Genomic DNA, 23,632 nt, shown 5'->3' with positions numbered 1-23,632 from the left:
TTTATTTTAGTTTATTATTTCAATTTTTAAAAAATAATTTTTATGACTCCAAGTTTTATAAATAATTAGAAAACCAAATTGACCCGAATATTTGTGCACTGTTCTTTAGGCCATCTACTCAAAATGTAGTCATAGTACAAGCTCTTATGTAAATACCTGTTGCCCGGGTCGAATTAAATGTCAATGCAGCACTTTATTCTTAGTACGTTTTAAAAATGGGCGTACTACACATTATATCTGACGTTTTAAGCGTTATTACCATAGCTTTATGTTTCATACTAAAGATTCCTCAGATTTTAAATATAATCAAACTGAAAAGTGCGAAAGGAATAAGTTTGAAAGCCCTTTTATTGGAACTGTCAAGGTGAGCGATTTGACAACCTGCTGGAATGTTATTGTGTGATTTTTAATTTTAGAAGAAAGCATGTGATGTCATTGTGTACGCTGAAGAATCGATTTACCTAGTTAATGAGAAGTAACATACATGGGAGGAATATGCTGTTCCGTCACCCTCTTGCCGTTGATAGGCGGGGCAGGGGTGAGGGGGGTAAGTTGTGAGCAGGACGGTGCGATTCAGAAGAGAACAGAGAGGGGGATGAACTGGAGGGTTACGAGGGTACCGGACTTAATCAAGAAATTAAATAGTTTGGATGAGGAGTTTGAATTGGCAAGGAATCAGGTGCACTACAGAAGGAGAGATAGAAATAAGTGAGGAGGCCTGCTTGCTACCGAACTTGTGCCCAACTGTAGCAACAGGATCAATCAGTCAATCAAAAATGCTTGAGTAATGCTTAGGGAAGTTTGGTGTGATTCGTGTTCTGTTAAGGACAATGGTCTAGCACTAGACCAGTTTTTTTATAAACCCCACTCACACCCTTGAAAAAAAATAACAGTCCTTGTACAGCTATTTGATAGCGGCAAGTTATCCAAAAAAGGTTGATTGGAGAGTAGGTGCTCGCTAGAAAAATAAAGTGAACCGTACAACGGAATAATTTTTTCGGTATACACCATAAATACTAAACACAATTTGCACATTGTTTAAATATGCACCACAGCATTCGTTTGTATTAACTTGTTCACTAGGATCATGAATGTAAAGATTTTTTGTTATTAAAATTGTTAAATATTTTAAAGGATATAGCAAAAGTTGAATACCTACAAAAGTAAAACTGTCCACAAGAAGGAATATAACTTGTTTGTGTTGTGGCCAGGATGTTTTGACGTGCTAAATAAAAACGGCAAGCGTGATGCACCACAGGATTATTGCGTGCACCATCATGTATACCTGCTCCCCACAGCTACACGGTGATGACGTGCTACAACTACACCAACGGCTACGCGCTGCTCACGTACATGGAGTACCCCGTGATCATCAGCCAGCAGGCGGTGCTGATCCTGCTGGTGTCACGGCACTCGGGCCTGCTGGGCGGGCGCTGCGCCGTGCTCTGCGCGCTGTACCTCGCCGTGACCTGCTGCTTCCTCTCCGGCGTGCTGCCCAAGGCCGTGCTGGCCGGCCTCGTGGTGAGTCTTCCCCCCTGTGCACCGGTCTGCTCTCACCCGGAGCGAGCGTGGAGCACGAATACAACCCAGCAAATATTCCATCATTATTATGACGAGTGTAAACATACACCCAAACAAAAGTTTTCATTCCCATATTATCTGTTTTGTTATTTTAAAATCAAACTTACTAGTTGATGGAACTTGAAAACGACCAAGTTACCGTCGAAGGCGCTCTGTTCCGCGGCTCCTGATCCTCAGAACTGCAGGCAGTGGCTCATGTATCATGCAGCTGACAGGCAGTGGTTCATGTATCACGCAGCTGACAGGGAGTGGCTCATGTATCGCGCAGCTGACCGGCAGTGGCTCATGTATCGTGCAGCTGACAGGCAGTGGCTCATGTATCACCCAGCTGACAGGCAGTGGTTCATGATTCACGCAGCTGACAGGCAGTGGCTCATGTATCGTGCAGCTGACCGGCAGTGGCTCATGTATCGTGCAGCTGACAGGCAGTGGCTCATGTATCGTGCAGCTGACCAGCAGTGGCTGATGTATCACGCAGCTGACAGGCAGCGGCTCATGTATCGTGCAGCTGACAGGCAGTGTCTCATGTGCCGTGCAGCTGACAGGCAGTGGCTCATGTATCGTGCAGCTGACCGGCAGTGTCTCATGTATTGCGCAGCTGACCGGCAGTGGCTCATGTATAACGCAGTTGACTGGCAGTGACTCATGTGCCGTGCAGCTGACAGGCAGTGGCTCATGTATCGTGCAGCTGACAGGCATTGGCTCATGTATCATGCAGCAGACAGGCATTGGCTCATGTATTGTGCAGCTGACAGGCAGTGGCGCATGTATCGTGCAGCTGACAGGCAGTGGCTCATGTATCGTGCAGCTGACAGGCAGTGGCTCATGTATCACGCAGCTGACAGGCAGTGGCTCATGTATCGTGCAGCTGACAGGCATTGGCTCATGTATTGTGCAGCTGACCGGCAGTGGCTCATGTATCGTGCAGCTGACAGGCAGTGGCTCATGTATCATGCAGCTGACAGGCATTGGCTCATGTATTGTGCAGCTGACAGGCATTGGCTCATGTATTGTGCAGCTGACAGGCAGTGGCACATGTATCATGCAGCTGACAGGCAGTGGCTCATGTATCGTGCAGCTGACAGGCAGTGGCTTATGTATCGTGCAGCTGACAGGCAGTGGCTCATGTATCGTGCAGCTGACAGGCAGTGGCTCATGTATCACGCAGCTGACAGGCAGTGGCTCATGTATCATGCAGCTGACAGGCATTGGCTCATGTATCATGCAGCTGACAGGCAGTGGCTCATGTATCATGCAGCTGACAGGCAGTGGCTCATGTATCATGCAGCTGACAGGCATTGGCTCATGTATCATGCAGCTGACAGGCAGTGGCTCATGTATCGCGCAGCTGACTGGCAGTGGCTCATGTATCGTGCAGCTGACAGGCAGTGGCTCATGTATCGTGCAGCTGACAGGCAGTGGCTCATGTATCGTGCAGCTGACAGGCAGTGGCACATGTATCATGCAGCTGACAGGCAGTGGCTCATGTATCATGCAGCTGACAGGCATTGGCTCATGTATCATGCAGCTGACAGGCAGTGGCTCATGTATCGCGCAGCTGACTGGCAGTGGCTCATGTATCGTGCAGCTGACAGGTTGTGGCTCATGTATCGTGCAGCTGACCGGCAATAGCTCATGTGGCAACAGACCAGTGCAGAAGTGCTGACTGACGGTCTTCACAAGTTTCATGCAGTAGTGCCACGAATTACCATTCACTTTTCTTATTTTACATAAGCATATAAGCTAATGATGAGGGCTTATTAAAAAGAACAACTGTATTTATTTTATTTCATCATTATATCAATTACATATATTGATACAAGAAGTTGTAAATGTTGGCAGTAATATAACAGTTTGAAATGGCTTTTTCAGGAAGTGGGCAATAGGAGTATCACATTTATATTTAATATAGAATCGATTACTTCTTTAACCAATAAATTAACGGAATCCTTCCAGCAGAAATATATGATGAATTAATTTCTGAAGTCTTGTTCATCCAATTTAACTTTTGGCCCCAGAAGTCGCTCTGCTATCTGCAATGATGTGGTAGTTTCGTGGAGTGTCACAATTTCATTGAAGTGCTTTGGAGTATAATTTGTGAAGCTCTGACTCATTTTACTAATAGGTTTCCGTTGAAGTGGGCGCAGTTAGTACATGAACCATCTCGGGACTTCCCGCAGGTCACATTGGGTGTAAACAGGTGTTCTGGCAAGAGCCAGTCAGATTACAGCAGCCCTGATGTGGCTCTGTGATGACGGGAACATATGAGAAGTGACGCGTCGCCGTCCCACTGGAACCAGTGGAGCCATGTCGCGCTGACTTAGCGCTCTGGAGTAAGTTCAGCGCTCCGTCTTCCCACAGGTAAGATTCAGTTGCCTTCAGAACTGTCGACGTAGTCCAGGAATCGTAGCTTGGCTTTGCGTGTGTTGGTTGGACTGCTACGTTGTGTCTCGCTGGCTCTCATCTCGCCTCTGTCTTGGTCTGCTTTGTGACGTGCGCTCTGGGTTGTGGTATCACTGTCCAGTGCTGTTAAGTGTCATTGTGTAATTACAAGTCCTGCAATGATTCAAATCATTATTTTGGACTTACGCCATTGCTAGATTGCACTGTTTATCGCGGGGAAAACCCAATGAACAAATAGAGGTAAATAAACTCTCACAGAAAACAAGCAAAATATTCAGCCGATGCAAAATGTTAAATATAAAGACAGCTCATAGAATTCAGTAGAAGTAATTAGTCATGAAAATTTTCCAGCACAGATGAACACAAGACAGGTGCAACAAAAAACAGTAAATAAAGACAGATTGGACAACGCAGTGGCAGACAGAGGAACCCAGTGATGATGCCAAACAGGTCGTGTGGACTGTTCTCACTGATTCCTGCCACAGAATTCTCTGAGCTTGAATATGCATTAAACATTTGACATCAACTGATTTTTTTTGGGCTTGTTTTCTGCATGTTTTGCATTCATCTTTCTTTGTCGATTCTTCGGGTTTTCTCTGCGACAGTAACGGCCAGCTTCCCTCTTGTTGAGGGTTGATATCAGTTTTGAAACAAATCTACGAGCCACACCCATATGAATTAATATTAAATTTTTTACAAACATTATTTAATATCTCATTTTTTCTATAGAATAGTTAATAAATACAATGTGCAGCATATGATGAAGTAAAAAAAATAATTCTCCAGAATTTTTTTATAAAACTAAAAAAAATTACTGTCTAACAATAATTGTCACTAAACAATAATTGATAGATTTCAAAAATATAAATAATATTTTTCAATTTCTTTGTGAAATTATTGAGGATTTTGAAAACTTATTTTAGGTACAGGCAAACCAAATATTGCTAATTTACAACAGTTGACCTGATATAATTTCTTTGTTGGAAGATTCTTTAAGCGGGCAATGCGAAAGAAGGTTGTGGGCCACTCTGTGACATACGGTCCAAACTAGCGATGGCATATGTCCGAAATAATGATTTGAATCAGTATTCCCCATTGCACGAATCATTCAAAGCAAGTCTTGCAGTGTTTGTTGAAACGTGTGGCGCGAGGAGCCACGTGTAGTTGCTTGGAAGCTGTTGGTGCCTGCCTTGCCGAGCGTGCAGACGCCTGCTCTTGTGCGCAGCCGCTGTGCACGCCCGTGTCTGCGTTTAGCAAGGTGATGCAGCTCTACGAGATCGTCAGCTCCAAGAACGCCGAGTCTGTCAGCCTGCTCACCTGGTTCCTGTCTGCGTTCACCAACCTGAGTGAGTCCCCGGCGTTCGACCCGGGTTAACGGCGTGAGGCCAGTTGGCAGTGTATAGAGAGGCCCTAAATATAGATAGAGTGCTTTTGTGTCTTTCTTCTCACTCTCTGTTTTCCCTTTTGCTCTTTCTTTTCTCTTTTCTTCTCGGTCTTCCTTCCTCCCACTTTCCTGCTATTTCTCTTTTCTCCTGTTTTCTTTCTCCTTTCCTCTCTCTACTTCTCCTCCCTCTCTCTGTGACAGTCGTGTCGGACTGCTCCGTCACCTCCCTGCTCCCCGGAAGAGAGACAAGGGGAGTGGTTCGTACCTGGGACTTGGTCACCGCCACTTTTATGAACCAAACTACCTTGCTTTTAAACTCTGCAGCGCTGAAAAAGTGACCATATTTTTCAAGCAAAGTATGATTGTTACCGAGCACCGTGAGTGTGAGTGTGGAAGCAAACTCGAGCTACTTGATTCATTTTAGAATTATTTCAACTTCATCATCCTTTGTGCAACAGCGTAAAGTACTGTCAGGCGTGTGAGTGGAAATTAAATTACGATTCAAAAATTATTTAAATTATTAGAGTATACTATATTTACTAGCGTTTTTCTGGTTCCACATTCATCAGTAGAATGATTTACATATAATTTTTTTCGAAACAAGGGAGCATTAGAAAAAAACTGTAGTTTCATGGCTGTAGTTAAAAGGTGTTGAGTCAGGAAGCAAAGAACACTGCTGACATCAGGAGGTCACCTTGGGGGGGAGGGGGGAACAGCCGCAGTGAGGAGAAGCAGAAGGATTAACTCCATCAGAACTCTCCATCTTCTGTCGGACATTCCAAAGTGTTGTCCTGCCTCACACCTGTCGCGTCTGCTGACAACCCCCGCATTGGCCAGAGGTTCAGGAAGCCATAAACAAGAGTGAAGCAGTTTACAGGCAGATAAGCTGTTCCCGTAGCTGTTAATCCACATTCTTCCAGCGGCAAGACACAAGTTTTTCATCAGTTTTAGTAAAAGTATTTGCATTGTTTTCTTATGAATATGATATCTCTTTCAAGTCGAAGAGAATTACTTGAGTCTATATTTTCATTAAAAACTGTTGTACCAACAAATTGAACTGTAAATATATACTTGACAACACCGGTTTAAGAGTACCTCCTTTTAATAGTCGTTTAACTTCCACCTTATGCGCAGTTAACAGAAATAATGATCTTATCTATAGGCTAATAACCAACTTTAATAAATTTGATGAAGACTTTAATTATTTTCCTTAGTTCTTAATGATCATGTGTGTTTTAGCTCTGTGTTGTCTAAATTGTAACATTTGAATTTTGTTTTATTGTCTTTTGTTATGTGTCTTGTTTTTATATTGTATTTTATTGTATTGTTTTGTGTTTTTCGTTTATGTTTATTATCGTGAGTGTATTTGTGTCTAGTTGTGTGCCTACCATTAAAGGCTTTGTCCTGTTAGTTGGCATGTTACAATTACAAATAAATAAATAAATAAATAAATAAATGAATGCGGTAGCGAGCGGGAGTAGTTGTATCTGACCTTCACGACCAGTCGGGAGGAAGGCGGTGGCTGAGCGCGGCGCGTGCCGGCGTGTTGCAGCGCGCATCTACACCATCTACCTGGACTCTGCCGACCCCATGCTGCTCACCAACTTCTCCATCTCCGTCGCGCTCAGCAGCTCCGTGCTGGCCGCGGCCGCCTACTACCGCCGCCCCAAGGCCGACTAGGGGTGCCAACCCCGCGCCACGCAACACCCCAACCAGTCAATCCCTCCTAGTGTTGAGGCCAGGCCGCGTCGCGACAGCACGGACGCACCGGAAGTTGATGGCAGCTGCTACGTTGGGCATGGCAAACCAGCACACACACTGAAAGTTGTCAAACTGTTAATTTTTCTGTGTCCTGTGCACCGATTTCTGTTTGCAGCCAGTCAGTGCACACTATGTCAGCGGCATATAATAGCTCATGTGTGCATTCCGAATGTAAAGAGTGAAACATACAAATTCATCTTTGCATTTATTTATTTCTAAGGAAATTCTTAAAGTTAAATACAAAACTGTGAAATTAAATGCTTGGATGAAATTCAGATATTTTATGCTGACAATTTTTTACAGAAGTTAATGAATGGAAAATCCGTTGGAATGATTAAACGCTCTGTTATGCACGAATTTAGTTTCGATTCCGTGCTGTGCTGTCGTTACTGTAGCTTAGCCTTTAAGAAATTTAGATTTGATCAGGGAATTTGTATTAACAGGATAAAATGTTTTTTTATATTATTTTAACAGTGCTAATTGTTTTTTAAAATTGATAATGCAGGAAATTTTCATCTTTTCATAAGTGGAATTTTCTTAAGAAAGATTTACTGTACTTATAAAAAAAAAGTTGTAATTTATGGACTGTAAGCTATCAGTCTGTTGATTGGCCCTCCGTGCTAAAAGGGTTGGCCATCCTTGACATAGTTGTTGATTACTGTTTGTCAGTCGCTGGTTGGCTGTAGTCTGAAGCCTGCGACCTTCGGGGCGGTGATCGCTAGGGCTTCACGCAACCTCTGGCGTGACTCGTATTGGTTTATGAGCACACACCTTTCGCTTGTTTGTACCTGGCAGCGAACTGGGTGAAACATACAAAAAAAATTCAGTGTGTGAATCGCATACGTTCAGGGTGTCCACATTCTGGAACATCAAGGAAAAGTCAGGGAAGCTAGAATTTGTCAGGGAATTCACTAAAATCCTAGAAAAGTTATGTAAAATCCCCAGTGATAGTAATTTAAGGGTAAATGTCATTCTCCAGTCTTCTGCCATCACCGAATAGTGTTTCATTGCACAGTCGTATGGCGTGTGCAGGTGCTGTTTGGACTAGACCAGCTGTGGGAAGGGTGAGGGTTGGATTATATTTATTTTTTCTTTCTTTCATGAAATTGCAAAATACGTCAATTATTTTGAAAAAAAATTGTAAATTTGTAATTTTGTTTAAGGGAAGTCAGGTAAATATGTAACAGATGTTTGTGGACACCCTAATATTCTAAATAGGAATGGATTTTGACTGGCCAACTGTGCAAGCCTGCATCGTTGTAATGTGTCTGTGTTCGCGGGCTGCCTCCCCTCCACTGGGAGCTGGGCTGAGGGGTGGGGGGAGACAGTCACCTGTGCTCTCTCTCTCTCTCTACTCTCGCACACTCGTTCACAGACCTTCACTCAGTTCTGTGCCACGCACAGCCATGTGAAAGGAAGAAATAAAATAACATGATGATCCTCTACAACGTATGAGGTCTTGCTAGTTTCAATCAATAGTTTTATCCTAATCCTGCCACTGCAGATCTGATCATTGTAATTGTATTTTGGGTGTGGGGAAACGTTTGTATGAATGCCAGAAGCCATGCATGTCATTTCCAAAATGGTGGTATTATCCATGGTTATTCTTCTGCATGATGCTTTGTGAACGTTAATGAAATCATTGAACTCATAATAATATGATTGAAAATTATAGTTTTTATAAAATTGCGGAGGCAGAACAACTTGCATGTTTGTTTTTTTGTAAAGATCTTGTACGATAATGTTAATGCCCTCGTTCATATGATTTCATGTACATTTCTGAACCTGTACTATACTACATTCTAGTGGGTCTCAATCTTTTGATCACACTAAGTATTATGAAAAAAAAAAATGTTCATTTAAATTATTTATGCACAAATTTTACTGTTTTTTTCTCCTAAATGTGTATGACTGATAAGAATTTGCTATGAATATTATTTTATATTTATTTCAGATTTTGAGGGTTTTTTTTTTTTTAATTTTTGTATTTTCCAAGCTATTTTTCATTATTATTTGATCATTTAGAATTAACTTTTAATGTTATACTATATATTATAAATGGTTGATTGAATCTGTAAAATATTGGTGCTTATTAGTTTTTACTAAAAATATAAATATGTATTTTTTTTATACTGGTTTATTTTTTCAAGCATTGAGTGTAAAGTACCATATGTGACTGTTGTGCAGTATTAGCAAACAAATTATGTATAGTATTTTGCTTATAGAAATTTATTTTTAATAATAAATAAATAATATACAGTATCTCATACCAAAATTAAACAGACAATTATTGTGTTGAGGTAATTTACTGATAAGGATAAGCATGCCGATGTGCATTTATTCAAGGGGCCTGCCGAGGTTAGGGTGATGAATGCGACGATCGCTTGTGCTTCTCCTCAGAGCGCAAGGCTGCAGACTTCTCGTCGTCCGTCGGGCAACTCTGAGGTTTTAGACATTGTACGGCCGAGAAATGAAAATAAAGGTGTAGTGCAAGTCCCATGAGTACTTTAAAGAATCAGCACTGGGTGTTTCATGCCTAACAGCGATTCTGAAAACAAGCATTTTAGCCATTTTCACTCTTTTAAAAGTACATTTTAAAAACTGTCGCGAGGCTCTTATCTCTGGCTCTCCCAGAATGGCCTTAAGCGTCAATCCTGTTTCCTGCCTGGGTGAGAAGGGATCGGCCTGACTGGCGCGAGTAACTTCTGGCTGGAGGTTCCTAAGAGGGTTAGGTAGGATTCTCCCCCACCTTGGGATGCCCTGAAAGTGGCTCCCAGTGTCCCTCGTCGAATGCCTACTTACGGGCTGCGGCTGGTTTGGCTCTGCGGTCTCCCAGTAGTAGGGCTGACCTGCTTGCTGGCTGGCTGGCTGGCTGGCAGGCTGGCTGGCTGGCAGGCAGGCGGCTGGCTGGCTGGCTGGCTGGCAGGCGGGCGGTTGGCTGGCTAGCAGACTGGCTGGCTGGCGGCGGGATAGGTCCCCGTGGAGCTCCCTCACCCCGAAAGGACACTCAGATATGCGGTACGAGATTTATTACGAGTACTCGCGGTTGGTACCGACAGCCTCCCGATACACACTAACTCGCGGACTCGGTTGTCGGTCTTCTGCCCTTGGCTGGCAGGCTCGGCTGCCAGCGAAGGCGCGGTGAGCGGTTGAAGGCGCGGTGAGCGAGGCTCGGCTGCCAGTGGTGCCTCGAGGGCACCGACTTCCTGGCCCAAAGGCCGGCCTTATATACCCCTCCTGAGGGCCAGGGCGTGACGTAGGAAGGGCCGAGGGTTCCAAGAATCACGGGCGCTTCCAGGAAGTCCAGCCGGCCTACGTGACTTGGACGGACCTCGGCTTGTTTGGTGAGGGGAAGGCGGGTGGAGGCGGCTGGGCAGACGGAGGTGGGTGAGGAGGGGGAGGCTGCGCGCGCACCCGCTCGGCCTGGCGAGAGAGGGGTAGGCGAGGGGTGGCGGCCAGTAGGCGGTGCTGGGTGAGGAGGGGGAAGCTGCGCGCGCACTCGGCTGGCCTGGCGAGAGAGGGGTAGGCGAGGGGTGGCGGCCGGTAGGAGTGTGCGCGCGCACCCAGCTGGTTGGCATGGCAACCAAGGACGCGGCGCGGTCGCCCTGGCAACGGGCGACGCGGTGGTGGCCGGACGGTGACAGCTGTCGCGGCCGTCAGTGGCAGCGGCGCGCACACGTGTTTAGGAAGGAAGGGGCTGACGGCTTCGTGATTATAGACGTGCACGGCACGTCGCACGTCAAAACAAAGAATGGAAACAGAAATTCCCATCCTCCCTCAGCATAATCTTGAAAGCTTCAAGTAAACAGTTGCCATCTGGATATATTGAGCAGTTTTTATTTCAAATTGCATGTTTTTCCTGAATCTCTGCAAACCAGGTAGGCGGTCCCCTTGATACCGTATGATATTATGAAAGCAATAATATTTATCTGTCTTCTAAATACACATGTTCCATCCATGTAGCAAGTTAAAATTTATAGATCATATTTTTTATGTCTTGTTAACAAAGTTTATCATCTGTTATATTACAAAAATAAATTTCATTAGCTGCTTTGAACATTGTTTTATTCCTTTCTCTTTAAATTTGTATAAGCTTGTAGAGAAACAGTGTGTACATGTGCTATACCAGGCAGCCATGTTCAACTAGCCTCTGCTTTGTTCCAAACACTGTTCTTGTAGAGGCAACACTTTCCTGCGAGTACCTGTGGAGGGGTGTCGCCTCCGCGCCTGGTCTCGCAATTTAGGCTGAACACAACATTCAATTAAAATTTTAATAAAATCTGTAAGAAATAAATTACAGTTGGAAAAACAAGTACATATCAATATACTAGATATACTTGTATACTGGTATCAGAGCCAGGGCAGATCCAGAGTGATGGTCAGGGGAGGGCCAAATTAGGTTTTCTAATACTGTTTTAGTACATTTACCCTATTTAATCGCATAATTTCTTTTTAAATACTTGAAATGGAATTTTTTAAAATCCGAATAAAGTCCGCACCAGACAAAGCAACCTTGGCCAGCCCTGAAAGGCACAGTAACGGGATGGAAAGTTACCGACGCTGTCAACAATGCTTTGACCTTGAGTTGTTCATTTCTCCGGAGCGGTCGCTGAGAAGGTTTGTAGCTCTGCGCTCCTTCCCCCGCTTCAGTCAAGCAGGGCAGGAGGGGACTTGCATGCACAGACGTCTGCCGGTAACTGTTTTTACACACACAGTGGGCAAGGGACAGGGAGGGAGGCTCGCCGGCGCCGGCTAATGCAGACATTAGACATCTGCCTCGTGCCATTAGTGGCCATCTCAATGAAAGATTAAAAAAATATCTTTTCACGCAAAACGTTTATTTTGTGTAGGCTGGCTGCTGCTTCTGAACGTAAGAGCGCACACGCGAGTGAGAGAAGAAAAAAAATGAGTGGAGTCTTCCACTAATCGCCGGCACCCAATTCTCACGTCCCCTGCGGATGGTCGCCAGTCACCAGCACTCTGCGAAGTAGTGTGCTGCTGTTAATATTTTTCAACTGGGCCGAGGGAAGGGTGCCAATTGTACTAATTATGAGAGAACAATTTTTTTACTCTACACAAAACATGTAAAATTTTGAGGAAAAAAATTTTTTTTTCAGACTTCGCCTCATAATGTCCACACCCCCTTTTTTTTTGGTCAAAAATGTAGCCAAATTACTGCGGACATTATGTGAGTAAATACGGTACAATTTAAATATTTAGTACATTTTTTTAAGGTCCTACGTGTTATCTATAGCACTGCAGTAAAATAATACTTCAATCAGTTCGGAAAACTATGATAAGGAATTAGGAGATTATCTGAAAATTATTCCGGGTCCAGGGAGGGGCCATGCCACTATGGATCCACCAGAGCACCCAGGGAAGACCAGCCACAACGAACCAAGCCTGTAAGTAACCAGCTCATGCCGTTCTCCTGCAGGCGGAGGGGGGGGGGGGGGGACAGAATACCCCTCTTCCCCTGTCCATGCCTCGACCCATCTCGGCCCCGAGACCATGCTGCGGCTGAGAGAAGTGTAACGCCCTGACAAGACCCGCTGTGTTCTTTCCAGCGCCCATCAGCTACCCCCCACCTAGGCAGAACCAATTCTCTCGATGACTGACTGGTTCCGTGGACCACCATCGTCAAGGCTACCCCCCCCCCCCCCCCCCCCAGGGGACATCCTCCTGAGCTCATCCAGCCATTTCCCCCTACCCCAGCCACAGACCTGCAGGCAGACTAAGTCAAGTACAGCCACCAAGCAAAATTAAACTCATTCTCTCTCACTCACTCTCTCTATATATCACACACACACATCCGCGTGCGCGAGATCACTAACTTACAAACGTACAGAATATATAATATATTTTAGTCACTTTTTTTTTTTTTTTCGAGGGGAGGTGATTGTGTGAGCAGAAACTTCTGAAACCATAATTTATGCTTCGAATCTTTCCCTTGACTTAAGTAACTTTTCTGGGCCAAAAGACACCTTTTTTTTATATAAAATTTACATTACTAAAGGACATAGGAATTAACATATCAACCACTTATTAAAAAATGCTAAATTTTATTCACTTAAACATTTCAAAACAAAACAATATTTTTCTGACTGTTGAAAATTCATTTGGTTTTAAGATAAATCATCACAAATCAGTAAAAGCGCACAAAATTGTTCAAAACGAGATGGTGTGCCATCCACAACTTCTGTGATCTAGAAGGAACATGCGGCACAACTATTTCTATAGCTTCTCAAGCAAACAGTCTCCATATGCGACGAAAAGCTTCGGTAATATCGTACACAACACACAGTGGTCACAATGCATTTTCTATTTAATAACTCAGCGGGCAAAACATGACATAAATTTAAATACGTTAGCCACAGCTTAAAGTATATACTGAGCACACAACTCATGACATTTAATGTAACAAAGAGATTTTTATGAAATTAGAAGTAATATAGAATAAACTATAAAAAAAGGCTCTGCATTCCCAAATTAATGGCCAACACAAAAGCAGAAACAAAATTTATTGTCACGAGATGTTGTTTTAAGGAACTGCCATGTTCGGTCAGTCACGTCTGTCCGATCCGTCTGACCGCGTTGTCTGATCCGTCTGACCACGTTGTTCGACCATGTTGTCCGATACGTCTGACCGCGTTTTTCGACCACGCTGTCCGATCCGTCTGACCGCGTTGTCCGACCACGCTGTCCGATCCGTCTGACCGCGTTGTCCGACCACGCTGTCCGATCCGTCTGACCGCGTTGTCTGACCACGCTGTCCGATCCGTCTGACCGCGTTGTCCGACCACGCTGTCCGATCCGTCTGACCGCATTGTCCGACCACGCTGTCCGATCCGTCTGACCGCATTGTCCGACCACGCTGTCCGATCCGTCTGACCGCATTGTCCGACCACGCTGTCCGATCCGTCTGACCGCATTGTCCGACCACGCTGTCCGATCCGTCTGACCGCATTGTCTGACCAAACATCAAAGTCCTACCTACATGCAAGTAGAATAAAATCTGCACTGAACTGCCACAAAATTAATTCATTGAACGATAAACTAATTTCTTCTACTCTATAAGGTTAATAAATAAAATAAATATAATACCTTTACGGTAAAATATGTGATTGTCTCTTTTTCTATTAAAACAGAAAACATTGTATGCAGCTAAAAATTGTTAATTATATCCATGCTTGGTTCCACAAGTATTTTTTTTATATTGATACTTTTTTTAACTTTTCATCTATTACTCTTGAAAATAAATCATTTTAGTTGGACTGCCTGTATCTTAAAATAAGATTGTTTCTTTATGTAAACGTATTACACGTAGTTCTGTTAAAATATACGTACTTTGTTAGACTTTGCATGTTTTGCTGAATCTCTATTATATTTCCATTTATTTTTATTAGGGTTGGTACGATTCCACATTTAGTATTTGATTTCAATTCCAAATTTTACTTCTTTCTGAAAAATCATGAACATTCAAGCTGAAGGCAAACCCAAAGAAGAATACTTTAAAAGTCTAAATATTGTGCATACATTTTCTGAATTGAGCATAATTAGCTCTGAACATATATATTTCCTCACGTAACAATATTACTTGGACAATTTGCTTACATTACCGGTGACTTTTGACTTCAGTCATGTCAGAGTTCAGTGTAGTACCTATTTCTGTAATTATTCTCTATTCAATGAAATTTTATTGTAAGTAAAAAAGTTAAGTGAAAACTAGAGTAGTAAGCTCGGTGATAATGCCTTGCATAATGTCTCATTTTGACAGAACTAAGCACATGTAGTGCATGTACGCAGTTATTTAGTGCATTCCTACACATGAATCCTCAGTGTACTCACGAGTACGTGACTACGGCGCAGAGCTGCCGCCGTGCTAGATGGCCGTGCCAAGCGCGGCACTGGGAGGTTGGAGCGGGGAGAACCGCAACCCTACACTGCTCAACCACGCGACATCCGACAGTTGGCAAGCTGGTGGCCGGCACAAACAATAAATAACTATTCATACTAAACCACGTTTGTCCAGTGGACGCACACTTCACTCTCAGACTTTCTCAAGGCAGCAGACTGAAACATCATGCAAATCAATAATAAAGTCACATTAAATTAAAAAATATATATATTTCCGTTGTTTAGTTAACAGTATATAAATAAATTGACTGTTTTAACCCAATGTTTTTTTTTTATTGTGGTTACAATAAACAATTAGACTGTTGACGATCTGCCCCAAATGAAACCCAGGGGAATGCGACTTATTGTGTCACTCAGCTTTTTAACATTAGGACATGTGACCTCGTAGGATTCTTGCAACAAAGAAGAGCAGGAAAGAGAAAATGCATTGTGAATAAATCAAGTGTAAAATTTATTACATAAAAAAAAAGTAAAATTACATAACAAAATAATTTTATTTTAACAAATAAATCAGTTCATAATTAGTTAATGTTGTAAATATTGTACACACATTTAAGAAATACAGATCACAAAATCCTGGTAAGTTAATTGTTAATAAGGTGCAATATATACAAATTAATAATTTAAGTTTTTAAGCATCAAAACCGATTGCTTGAACCACTAACAAATTGTAAATAATAACAACTTTACTACACAGATGTGTCCATTCGCAAATATATTATGTATATTTTATATACAAAATCGTAAAATTTTATCAAGCACTAATAACAAAATGATAAAGAAAAAATTGTACACTTAATTTTAAATTGGAAATGCACTAGTTCCTCAATTGCAGCACCGGTTACTTCTAAAAAATGCAAATCTATTTACAACAAACAATTTCCACAGGCAATCATCAATTTGGTAATAAATAATAATATTCCACAAATTCATTTTTCAATTATTTGAAGCAAAATCAACACAATATACAAATGTACTTTTTTTTTTGTCTACATAAATAAAAAACAGTTACATATTCTCTTTCGACAATTGCAACGGCAAGAAAAAGTGCAGGAATAAAAAACGAAAATTCCTACTGCGACTTAAGCTTTGATTGTTAGCCTCGGGAGAGAACAATGGATACGTACGTGTAGCACCTTCGCAGTGGCACCAACACTTTTGAAACCAGCCATTCGCAATATCTGCTCTCAGTTCCTAGAGTTCTACTTAGATTATTTTTATGAGCTAGGTTCAGAAAATACATTGGATTCATTATAATTCAAAAACTTACACATTTTGATAAAATAGCAAAAATGTAGTCAACACAATGAATAAATAAATGCTGACTGAAACGACAAGCACTGAAAATGATTCTACAAAGTATTTCCAGATTCACCACAAGCAAAAGTTAGCATGGCGGAAAACTGTTTCGGCATTACTGACGGTGCATCGAGGCATGAAGACCGTCCAGGTGGCTAGCAACAAAGCCAGGGGATTTCCAGCAACAAGGAAAAGTCAGATAATTTCTTAGGTAGTCAGGGAATTGCTTGAATGGTGCTATTGAAATATTTGAAGTTATAGCAGGCACTCACTTAGATTTTTTACAGTTTCTGCATACACATCCTTTCTTCCCCCTAGTTTCTGCTCGTAAGTGTATCGGCACTTGGACCACACACGTTGACCTCAGTGCTATCATCGACAGTGGTGCGATAAAACAACTGCTGTTGCGAAGTGTGCTACGCCTGTGGGTCGCTGGCGACTAACTAACATCAGTGGAAGCCTGGGAGAGCCGGCTTGCTAGCCACCCTGACGCGAGCTCGGGAGAGGGGTTTCAGAAGGGCTGCCGGGGCCGCGAAGGGAGGCCGGCGGAGCCGCGTCAGTCCTGCAGCGCCACCTGCCACACGATGAGGTGACTGCGCTCGCCCTGGTGCTCCAGGTCGCTGGTGGCGATCTGCTCGCGCGGCGCCGCGCCGGGGGCCGCCTCGCCCTCGCCCTCCTCCCCGTCACCTGCCGCAACACGGGCGCTGCAGTCCCGAGTCTCGCACGGGGATCTGCTCATTCTCCCTTCAACTCCATCTCCTCTCATAACCCTTCACTGCAATACCAGTTCCTTGTGCTTCAATCTAATCATAATGATCTTTACTTGTTTACAATATAAAAAAATAGACAGCTAATAAGCATTACAACTTTTAAAACTCATAAAGATCCACAGAATAAATTGTTTTTTGCATGCCAGTACTGTTTCTATTGCACACTGACAATAAAATATATGTATTTTTTTTAATATATATAACTGTAATGTATATTATTACATAAACTTGCTATATTTCTAAAATATAATAAAAGCATTTTTTTTTTAATTATGATGGAACATTGCTGAAATAACACTTACAGTAATAAATTTTGTTGTAATAACTCTATTGGTAACTGAACATCATTTTAGTCACATGCAATTTCAATTTTCGCTGTAAAGGAAGGAAAAGTAGTATTTATTAATATTAATTTTCAAATTAAATCTTTTACTCAACTTTATTTAAATGAGTTTTAATAACTTAACTGTTTTCATATAGTAAAGTTTTTCATAAAGTGTATCAAATGAAAAACCACAATTAATTGAAAAGATACTAATTATTTTGAATAGATTCCTTACTAAATGAATGAAAACCCAACTTTTAAAACATAACTCCTATTAAATTGTCTCAATTCCTGATTAGTAATTAGCTATGAAAACCTCAATTAAATGAAGAAAAAAATAGTAAACTGAAAAAACTTATGTCAGAAAAAATTATCCATCACAACATTGTAAATTGTAGTTAATTAATTAATAAAAAATTCCTTATTAATGGGATAAAAAAATCCTAAATGAGGTTAACGAAGAATTCACTACTAAAATAATATGCCACTTACAACTTTGATGTTTTGATACAGGGGAAGTTGACCAACTTATATTCCGAAACCATATAAGTTTGAATAATCTAATCTAAAAATTGAAATTGTTGGAATTGGCAATTTAAGATTCTGAATCGACACAACACAAAAATATATTAATCTGCAAGTTAATAAAAAATTCAAGCGTACATTTAATCCTTCAACGCTTTCACGTAGCAAGGGAGGTGTTAGAAGCTCACCAAACACTAATCCAGGTACCGAAACATCCCACATTTGAGAACATGAGCGGTATAAGATTCAAACTTCACAGATGGGCTGAATCTACTGCGACATAGCAAGTCCTGTAGAGGACAATTATGCAAATTTTAAATAACGCATTGCCACACTCTGTCGCAGTATTTGAGAATGAAAATTTCAAAGTATATAATTAAATGAAAATAATGTATTATACATTTGAAATAAAATTATTTTGTGATAGAACAATTAGTTCCACCATTCCTCGATCCCCCTAGTACATTCTCACGAGAACCATGAAGAGTGATCATGAATTAGGACTTGAAACAGCATTACATTTATTTCAGAAACCACCCAACCCTCTTTTAACACAAAAACCGCATCCAAATTTGAAAAAAAAAAAAAAATTGACTACATCATCTGAATATTATTTATCTGCAGGCAGTTAGTTATGCTAGCGAGAAGTCTGTTGAGAAAACAGTACATGCATAACAAACACTGCATTATTAAAGAATCACTGTTAACCACCAACACAGTTCACATGACAGCCTGAAGCTAGATATTAGTCACATTACTTTGTCTGGCCTGCGACTCCGGTGAGAACTGCTAGGATCTCAGAGATAATAAACTATACAAAACTTGTCGCACGGTCAAACTGCCCCATCATGGATCACAATCAGTGAAATATGTACCTAGTTAGGTTAGTAACATGAGATACAGAAATACGTGGATGAGGACACCAAAAGAGAGAAAACAAAAAGGAATTACACCCAGAGCTACAGTGGGAAGTACAGTGACATGGTGCAAATATTGGACAGAAATGGAAAAATGAGGAAGTGAAATGAAGAACAAACAGACAAAACAGAAGAAAAGTGGAAGTATCTGTGGGCAGTGTAGAGAAGTAAGTACGTAATTACAAATACGAAACACAATGAGAGGTCTTCAATCCTGAATAGATTTGTTTTGTCGGATTATCGAACCTTAATGTAGTTTTAATAGGAATGTGAAAATGTAAAACATGAAATTTAACCCGCTAGAAAACAGGAAAGACTGCAATGAAATGTAAACAGAGAATAGCGATAAATCCTGAGTAAAATCAAAATGCCGGCAGCGCGGTAATGAGACCAGGGTAAACGCCGTAATCCACTCTAAAATACATATCTGAATGCAAGTGACTCTACTGGTGGCGGATAACAGAATGTTATTAATGCTAGAATACCGGAAACAAGACCTTTCACTGTCGAGAATGAGATGTATCATTAATCAATTGTTTATTGTGTCTGTGTCTATTGTTTGTTTTGTCCTTTGTATTTTGTTTGTATCTTTTTACATGTTATGTTTTTTTTATTGTGATATGGTATTTTCATTGATTTTTTTTTTCCTTTTTATATTTCCGTGCACACCCTAGTACCCTCTTTATGAGGTGTTGTACATGTCACAACTGTAATAAATAAATAAATAAAAAATAAACACAACATTAACGTAACTTTTCTCTCCACTCACATATTTTTTTTTTTACTTCCAACATCGACAAGCAATCATGAAACAATAACATTTTAGTTTTATTTTTTTCTATTATTTGGTATGAAGCTAATTTCTCACTATATTTCAATAAATTTACGTAAATATTTTTCACTTGAAAAATGTTCGTTTAAAATCGGATATACTGTATATGTATATAAAGTAATTTAAGTAAATGCCTAAGATTTATTGTTTGTGCATAACATGTTGCCGCAGTGTGTAAACAAATTTTTGTACAAAATGCACTGTTTTTACGTTTGTGTTGATGTTTCATTTGCCGTGACCCAGATAGCTTGCGTTATCAAATCCATGGTGAATTTGAATCACGATAAACAGAAAATATCCCATGATCAGTTAGTGTTCTAGTATCAATGTAAATGTTCAAAGATGTAAATCAAGTGAAACACAACAAACAGGAATTTTAATGACTATAGCATGAGAGAGGATTTTCACAAGAACACAAATTCATGGATTTCTAACATTGGAAATTACAATAGCAATCCAACCTGCAATTGAGGGAAATTGTGGGATTAGAATCGGAATCGGAAATGTGGAATCAACTCACCCCTGGACAGAAATGGGGTCGAACAATATGTAAAATAAAATAAATAAATAAACAAATATTTACATGCACAATCGTGAACAAGCACTATATACAGCATTTCAGAAATACACCAAATAATCAATGCCACTGAAACAAAAAAATCTGGGTAGGCTGTATTTTGACTACAGCTGCCAGGGACTTCTTTCATGAAGTTCCATCACCGTTGAATGGAAATCTTGTGTATAAACTAATTTAAAAAAATTTAACAAAATTTATGTTGCTTTATTTTTGACGGTTGGGCGGCCACGCAAAAAAATTGTGACACCAAACCGCAACAAACTCGGCCCAACATTCACAGCCACTGGTTCAACTGACTCCATATCAACATCAGAATCATCAGAGAGCATAGCCAAGTCCATTGCCAAACAAATTTCTGCATTCCCTGTCGCTTCTCACGAGATAGACGACTGAGGCTAATCCAAGTGCATATTTTGCGCCTCATTCAGGGGCTCATTTTGCCTCACTGGCTTATTTCTCTCAACTATTTTTTGCCTCATTTGATAACCACAACACTTCTCTGTATTTTAAATTGTTTCTGCTCTGGCGATTTTGCTTGTTTTCTTTGTTTTCTCCAACATAGCCCGTTATAGCTAAGGCATTTTGCGATTAATGGCTCCAAAATCAAAGTTAGTAACTTTATAGTTATTTCACTCAACTCACTCATGAACAACTCAAAGTTTAAATCACTTAAATTTATTACTTTCAGAGTTACAGCTCTCACCAACTTCAATTCGACGCTCCCCACCAACGTTGATTATGTCATCGCTGCAAATGTTAACCGGGTGATTCATACGTAATGACCACGAGCAAAGTCTGCTATGCTAGTACAAATATATTTATTTATTTTAACTCTAGCTATCATAGTTTACAAGTTTTAAGCGGTGTCGAATCCTCAGCCGAAGTGACATCCAACTTGAAATCGATGTCAAAAAGCGCCATGTGTAGGTTCGTTAGGCCAACAAGAAGAGGAACAACATGCAAATTGACACAGGGTCTCATCTTTCTGCAGACATATCTTCCTAAAAAATTAAATAAGTATTTAATTAAAACAAATTTCATTTTCATGCTTCAGAATGTTGAGCAATGACTTTAATTTTGAAAGGTGATTTTGTAATTTTGGGGTTTGGCTTGGTCAAGATAGGTTCAAATTCCAAAACACCTCTTTGAAATAACCCTTTTGTCAAGGAACTGTGACGGATTGCAGAACCGAGAGTTGACAGAACATCACTTTGGTCAGAAACACTGCACACTGCACTACTGCAGCGAGGCCTGGCTCCTCCCACAGGCGATACACAGGCGTCCACGTATGTACAAGACAGGCAGACATCCCCGGTGCAATGCGAGATGCTAGACTGAAAAACAGCAGATAAGAGACACCACACACGCTACACGGCTACCCTGTGACATTGGCGACCCATACAAACACACACACACATGCACATGAGTCCACGTATGTACAAAACCAGTAGGCGTCCCCGGTGCAATGCAAGACGCTACGCTGGAAGAAAGCAGAGAAGAGACACCACGCGCGTCACACCACCCACACTGCCACAGAGGTGACACACACACACACACACAGGCAGGCGTCCCCAGTGCAGTGCACGATGCTACGCTGGAAGAAAGCAGAGAAGAGACACCACGCGCGTCACACCACCCACACTGCCACAGAGGTGACACACACACACACACACAGGCAGGCGTCCCCAGTGCAGTGCACGATGCTACGCTGGAACAAGGAGAGAGACTACGCGGCTACACGGCCACAGTGGCGACAGGGCAAGAAGAAGGTGCGAAGGTGGATGCAGTGATGCGTACCGAGCGATTTGCCACACAATGAGGTGACTGGCTGCGTCCTGGGCCTCTTCCGGGTCGTCCACTGCAAAACCACACACCGACCGACCATGCAACAATAACAACACGGCAACAGAGGAATATAACACGAGCCACGCTTCAATCAGATGTCGCGAGTGGCGGTGGCAAGGCCGTGACAGGGGCACGCATCAACTCTACGGATGAAGATCCTACGAATCTAATTAACAACCACGTGAGAAATATGCATCTACATAAACAATGTTCAACAAACTTAAAGAAAAGATTAGGACCATAACTTATGTTGCCAAACGTAATATCCTGTCAAAATATTATATATTAATTTTTAAAATGTACCTTCTTTGAATGATTCTTGCAATGGGGAAAGTCAATTGAAATCATTATTTTGGACATTAGACATTGGTCATTTAGTTTGCATTGTATGTCAAAGCAAAAACTGTAAGAACAGACAAAGAAAACTAAACACACACACACAGGTTTGTGAATTTGTGTGTTTGTGTAATTCACTTATTTTTTTCTCTGTTCGATTTTTCTCTATGACATACAGTGCAAACTAGCAATGACGTATGTCTAAAATAATGATTTAAATTAATTGAAAAAGTGTTCACACAGTAAGAATTAATTATTAACTTTCGAAAAAAAAGTTTTGAATGTTAGAAACTCCACCCTTATAATATTAACGCATCCCAATATAGTATAGCAAAAAAAAAGTTATAAAAAATTTGAAACTGAATGTGTTGTAAATAACAGCTACATTTTTCTTGGTGCAGCATTCACTGTCATTTGACTCAGAATATAAGCTCTCTCCGATATGATATTTTACCAATGTCTATATTAAAATGTGCAATCATACTCGCAGGCAGGACACACACCCATGCAAACACAAAGTTGAAACACGAAACACCAGATGACAAGCTCACACTCTGCACAATCTACTCACCTATGCGAAAGTCAATGTAGCCTTCTCCACCAGACATAACAAGCATTGCAGACGATTTTTTAGCTTCTAACGATTCTGCTTCCATGTTTTCGATTATGGGCTTGGATTCCGTCATGGAGAGACTTCCCGTACCTATAAAATAGTGTTGGCAACAAGGAGAACATAAAATAAACTACGTAGTTCTAAAAAATTATATTAAAAAAGTCCCAAAATTGTACCGTTCCTAGCAAGCCCACCATTTTCCCATAGCACAGAGCATACATTTCTTACCTAAGTTTCGTTATTGAGGGGGACTAAGGCCGCACCATCTTGCTTTTTGAGATATTTAGCCAAAGTTCTGTATTTTTTTTTTTTTTTGGTTCAGCAGGACAATGATACAAATATTAAAAATTTGTTGAATGCAAAACTTGTAGTTTGAGGCAGTTATAATTGTCGTTGCCACTAGCGGTCAAGGGCGCCCATACCCGGGGGCAGGGGGGGCCGTGGCCCCCCCCTAGCTTTCAGGGAAGGAAAAAATATATATTGTAGTCAGGTGTTTTACTTTAAAGAAAATTATTTAAATTCGGTATTATGTAGAAGTGGTTCAACA

At 41.3% G+C, this 23,632-nt stretch overlaps 2 protein-coding genes across 2 annotated transcripts in view; one reads left to right on the top strand and one right to left on the bottom strand.

Annotated features, from left to right (window-relative positions):
• The first annotated feature begins 126 nt into the window (after positions 1-126).
• On the top strand, positions 127-11,174 carry LOC134540613 (solute carrier family 66 member 3). Its single transcript, XM_063383449.1, has 4 exons — positions 127-364; positions 1,299-1,521; positions 5,210-5,330; positions 6,921-11,174. The coding sequence occupies exons 1-4, from the start codon at positions 216-218 to the stop codon at positions 7,046-7,048; spliced, it is 621 nt and encodes a 206-aa protein (XP_063239519.1). The 5' UTR covers positions 127-215; the 3' UTR covers positions 7,049-11,174.
• Positions 11,175-13,174: 2,000 nt separating this feature from the next.
• The window catches only part of LOC134540975 (C-Jun-amino-terminal kinase-interacting protein 4), a 90,082-nt gene continuing 79,624 nt past the window's right edge, over positions 13,175-23,632 (bottom strand). The window contains 2 exon segments of the mRNA XM_063384072.1: positions 13,175-17,032; positions 23,044-23,175. Of these exon segments, the coding sequence (XP_063240142.1) occupies positions 16,902-17,032; positions 23,044-23,175 (263 nt within the window). The 3' untranslated portion in view covers positions 13,175-16,901.

Source organism: Bacillus rossius, chromosome 17 (assembly GCF_032445375.1).
Source record: "Bacillus rossius redtenbacheri isolate Brsri chromosome 17, Brsri_v3, whole genome shotgun sequence".
Taxonomy (NCBI): Eukaryota; Metazoa; Arthropoda; class Insecta; order Phasmatodea; family Bacillidae; genus Bacillus; species Bacillus rossius.
This window is presented reverse-complemented; position numbering and strand designations above follow the sequence as displayed.

Coding starts and splice junctions, on each gene's coding strand:
- LOC134540613 (XM_063383449.1), top strand. CDS start 216: ATGGGCGTACTACACATTATATCTGACGTTTTAAGCGTTATTACCATA. Junction 365..1,298: donor CTTTTATTGGAACTGTCAAG/GTGAGCGATTTG, acceptor TGCTCCCCACAG/CTACACGGTGATGACGTGCT. Junction 1,522..5,209: donor CCGTGCTGGCCGGCCTCGTG/GTGAGTCTTCCC, acceptor TCTTGTGCGCAG/CCGCTGTGCACGCCCGTGTC.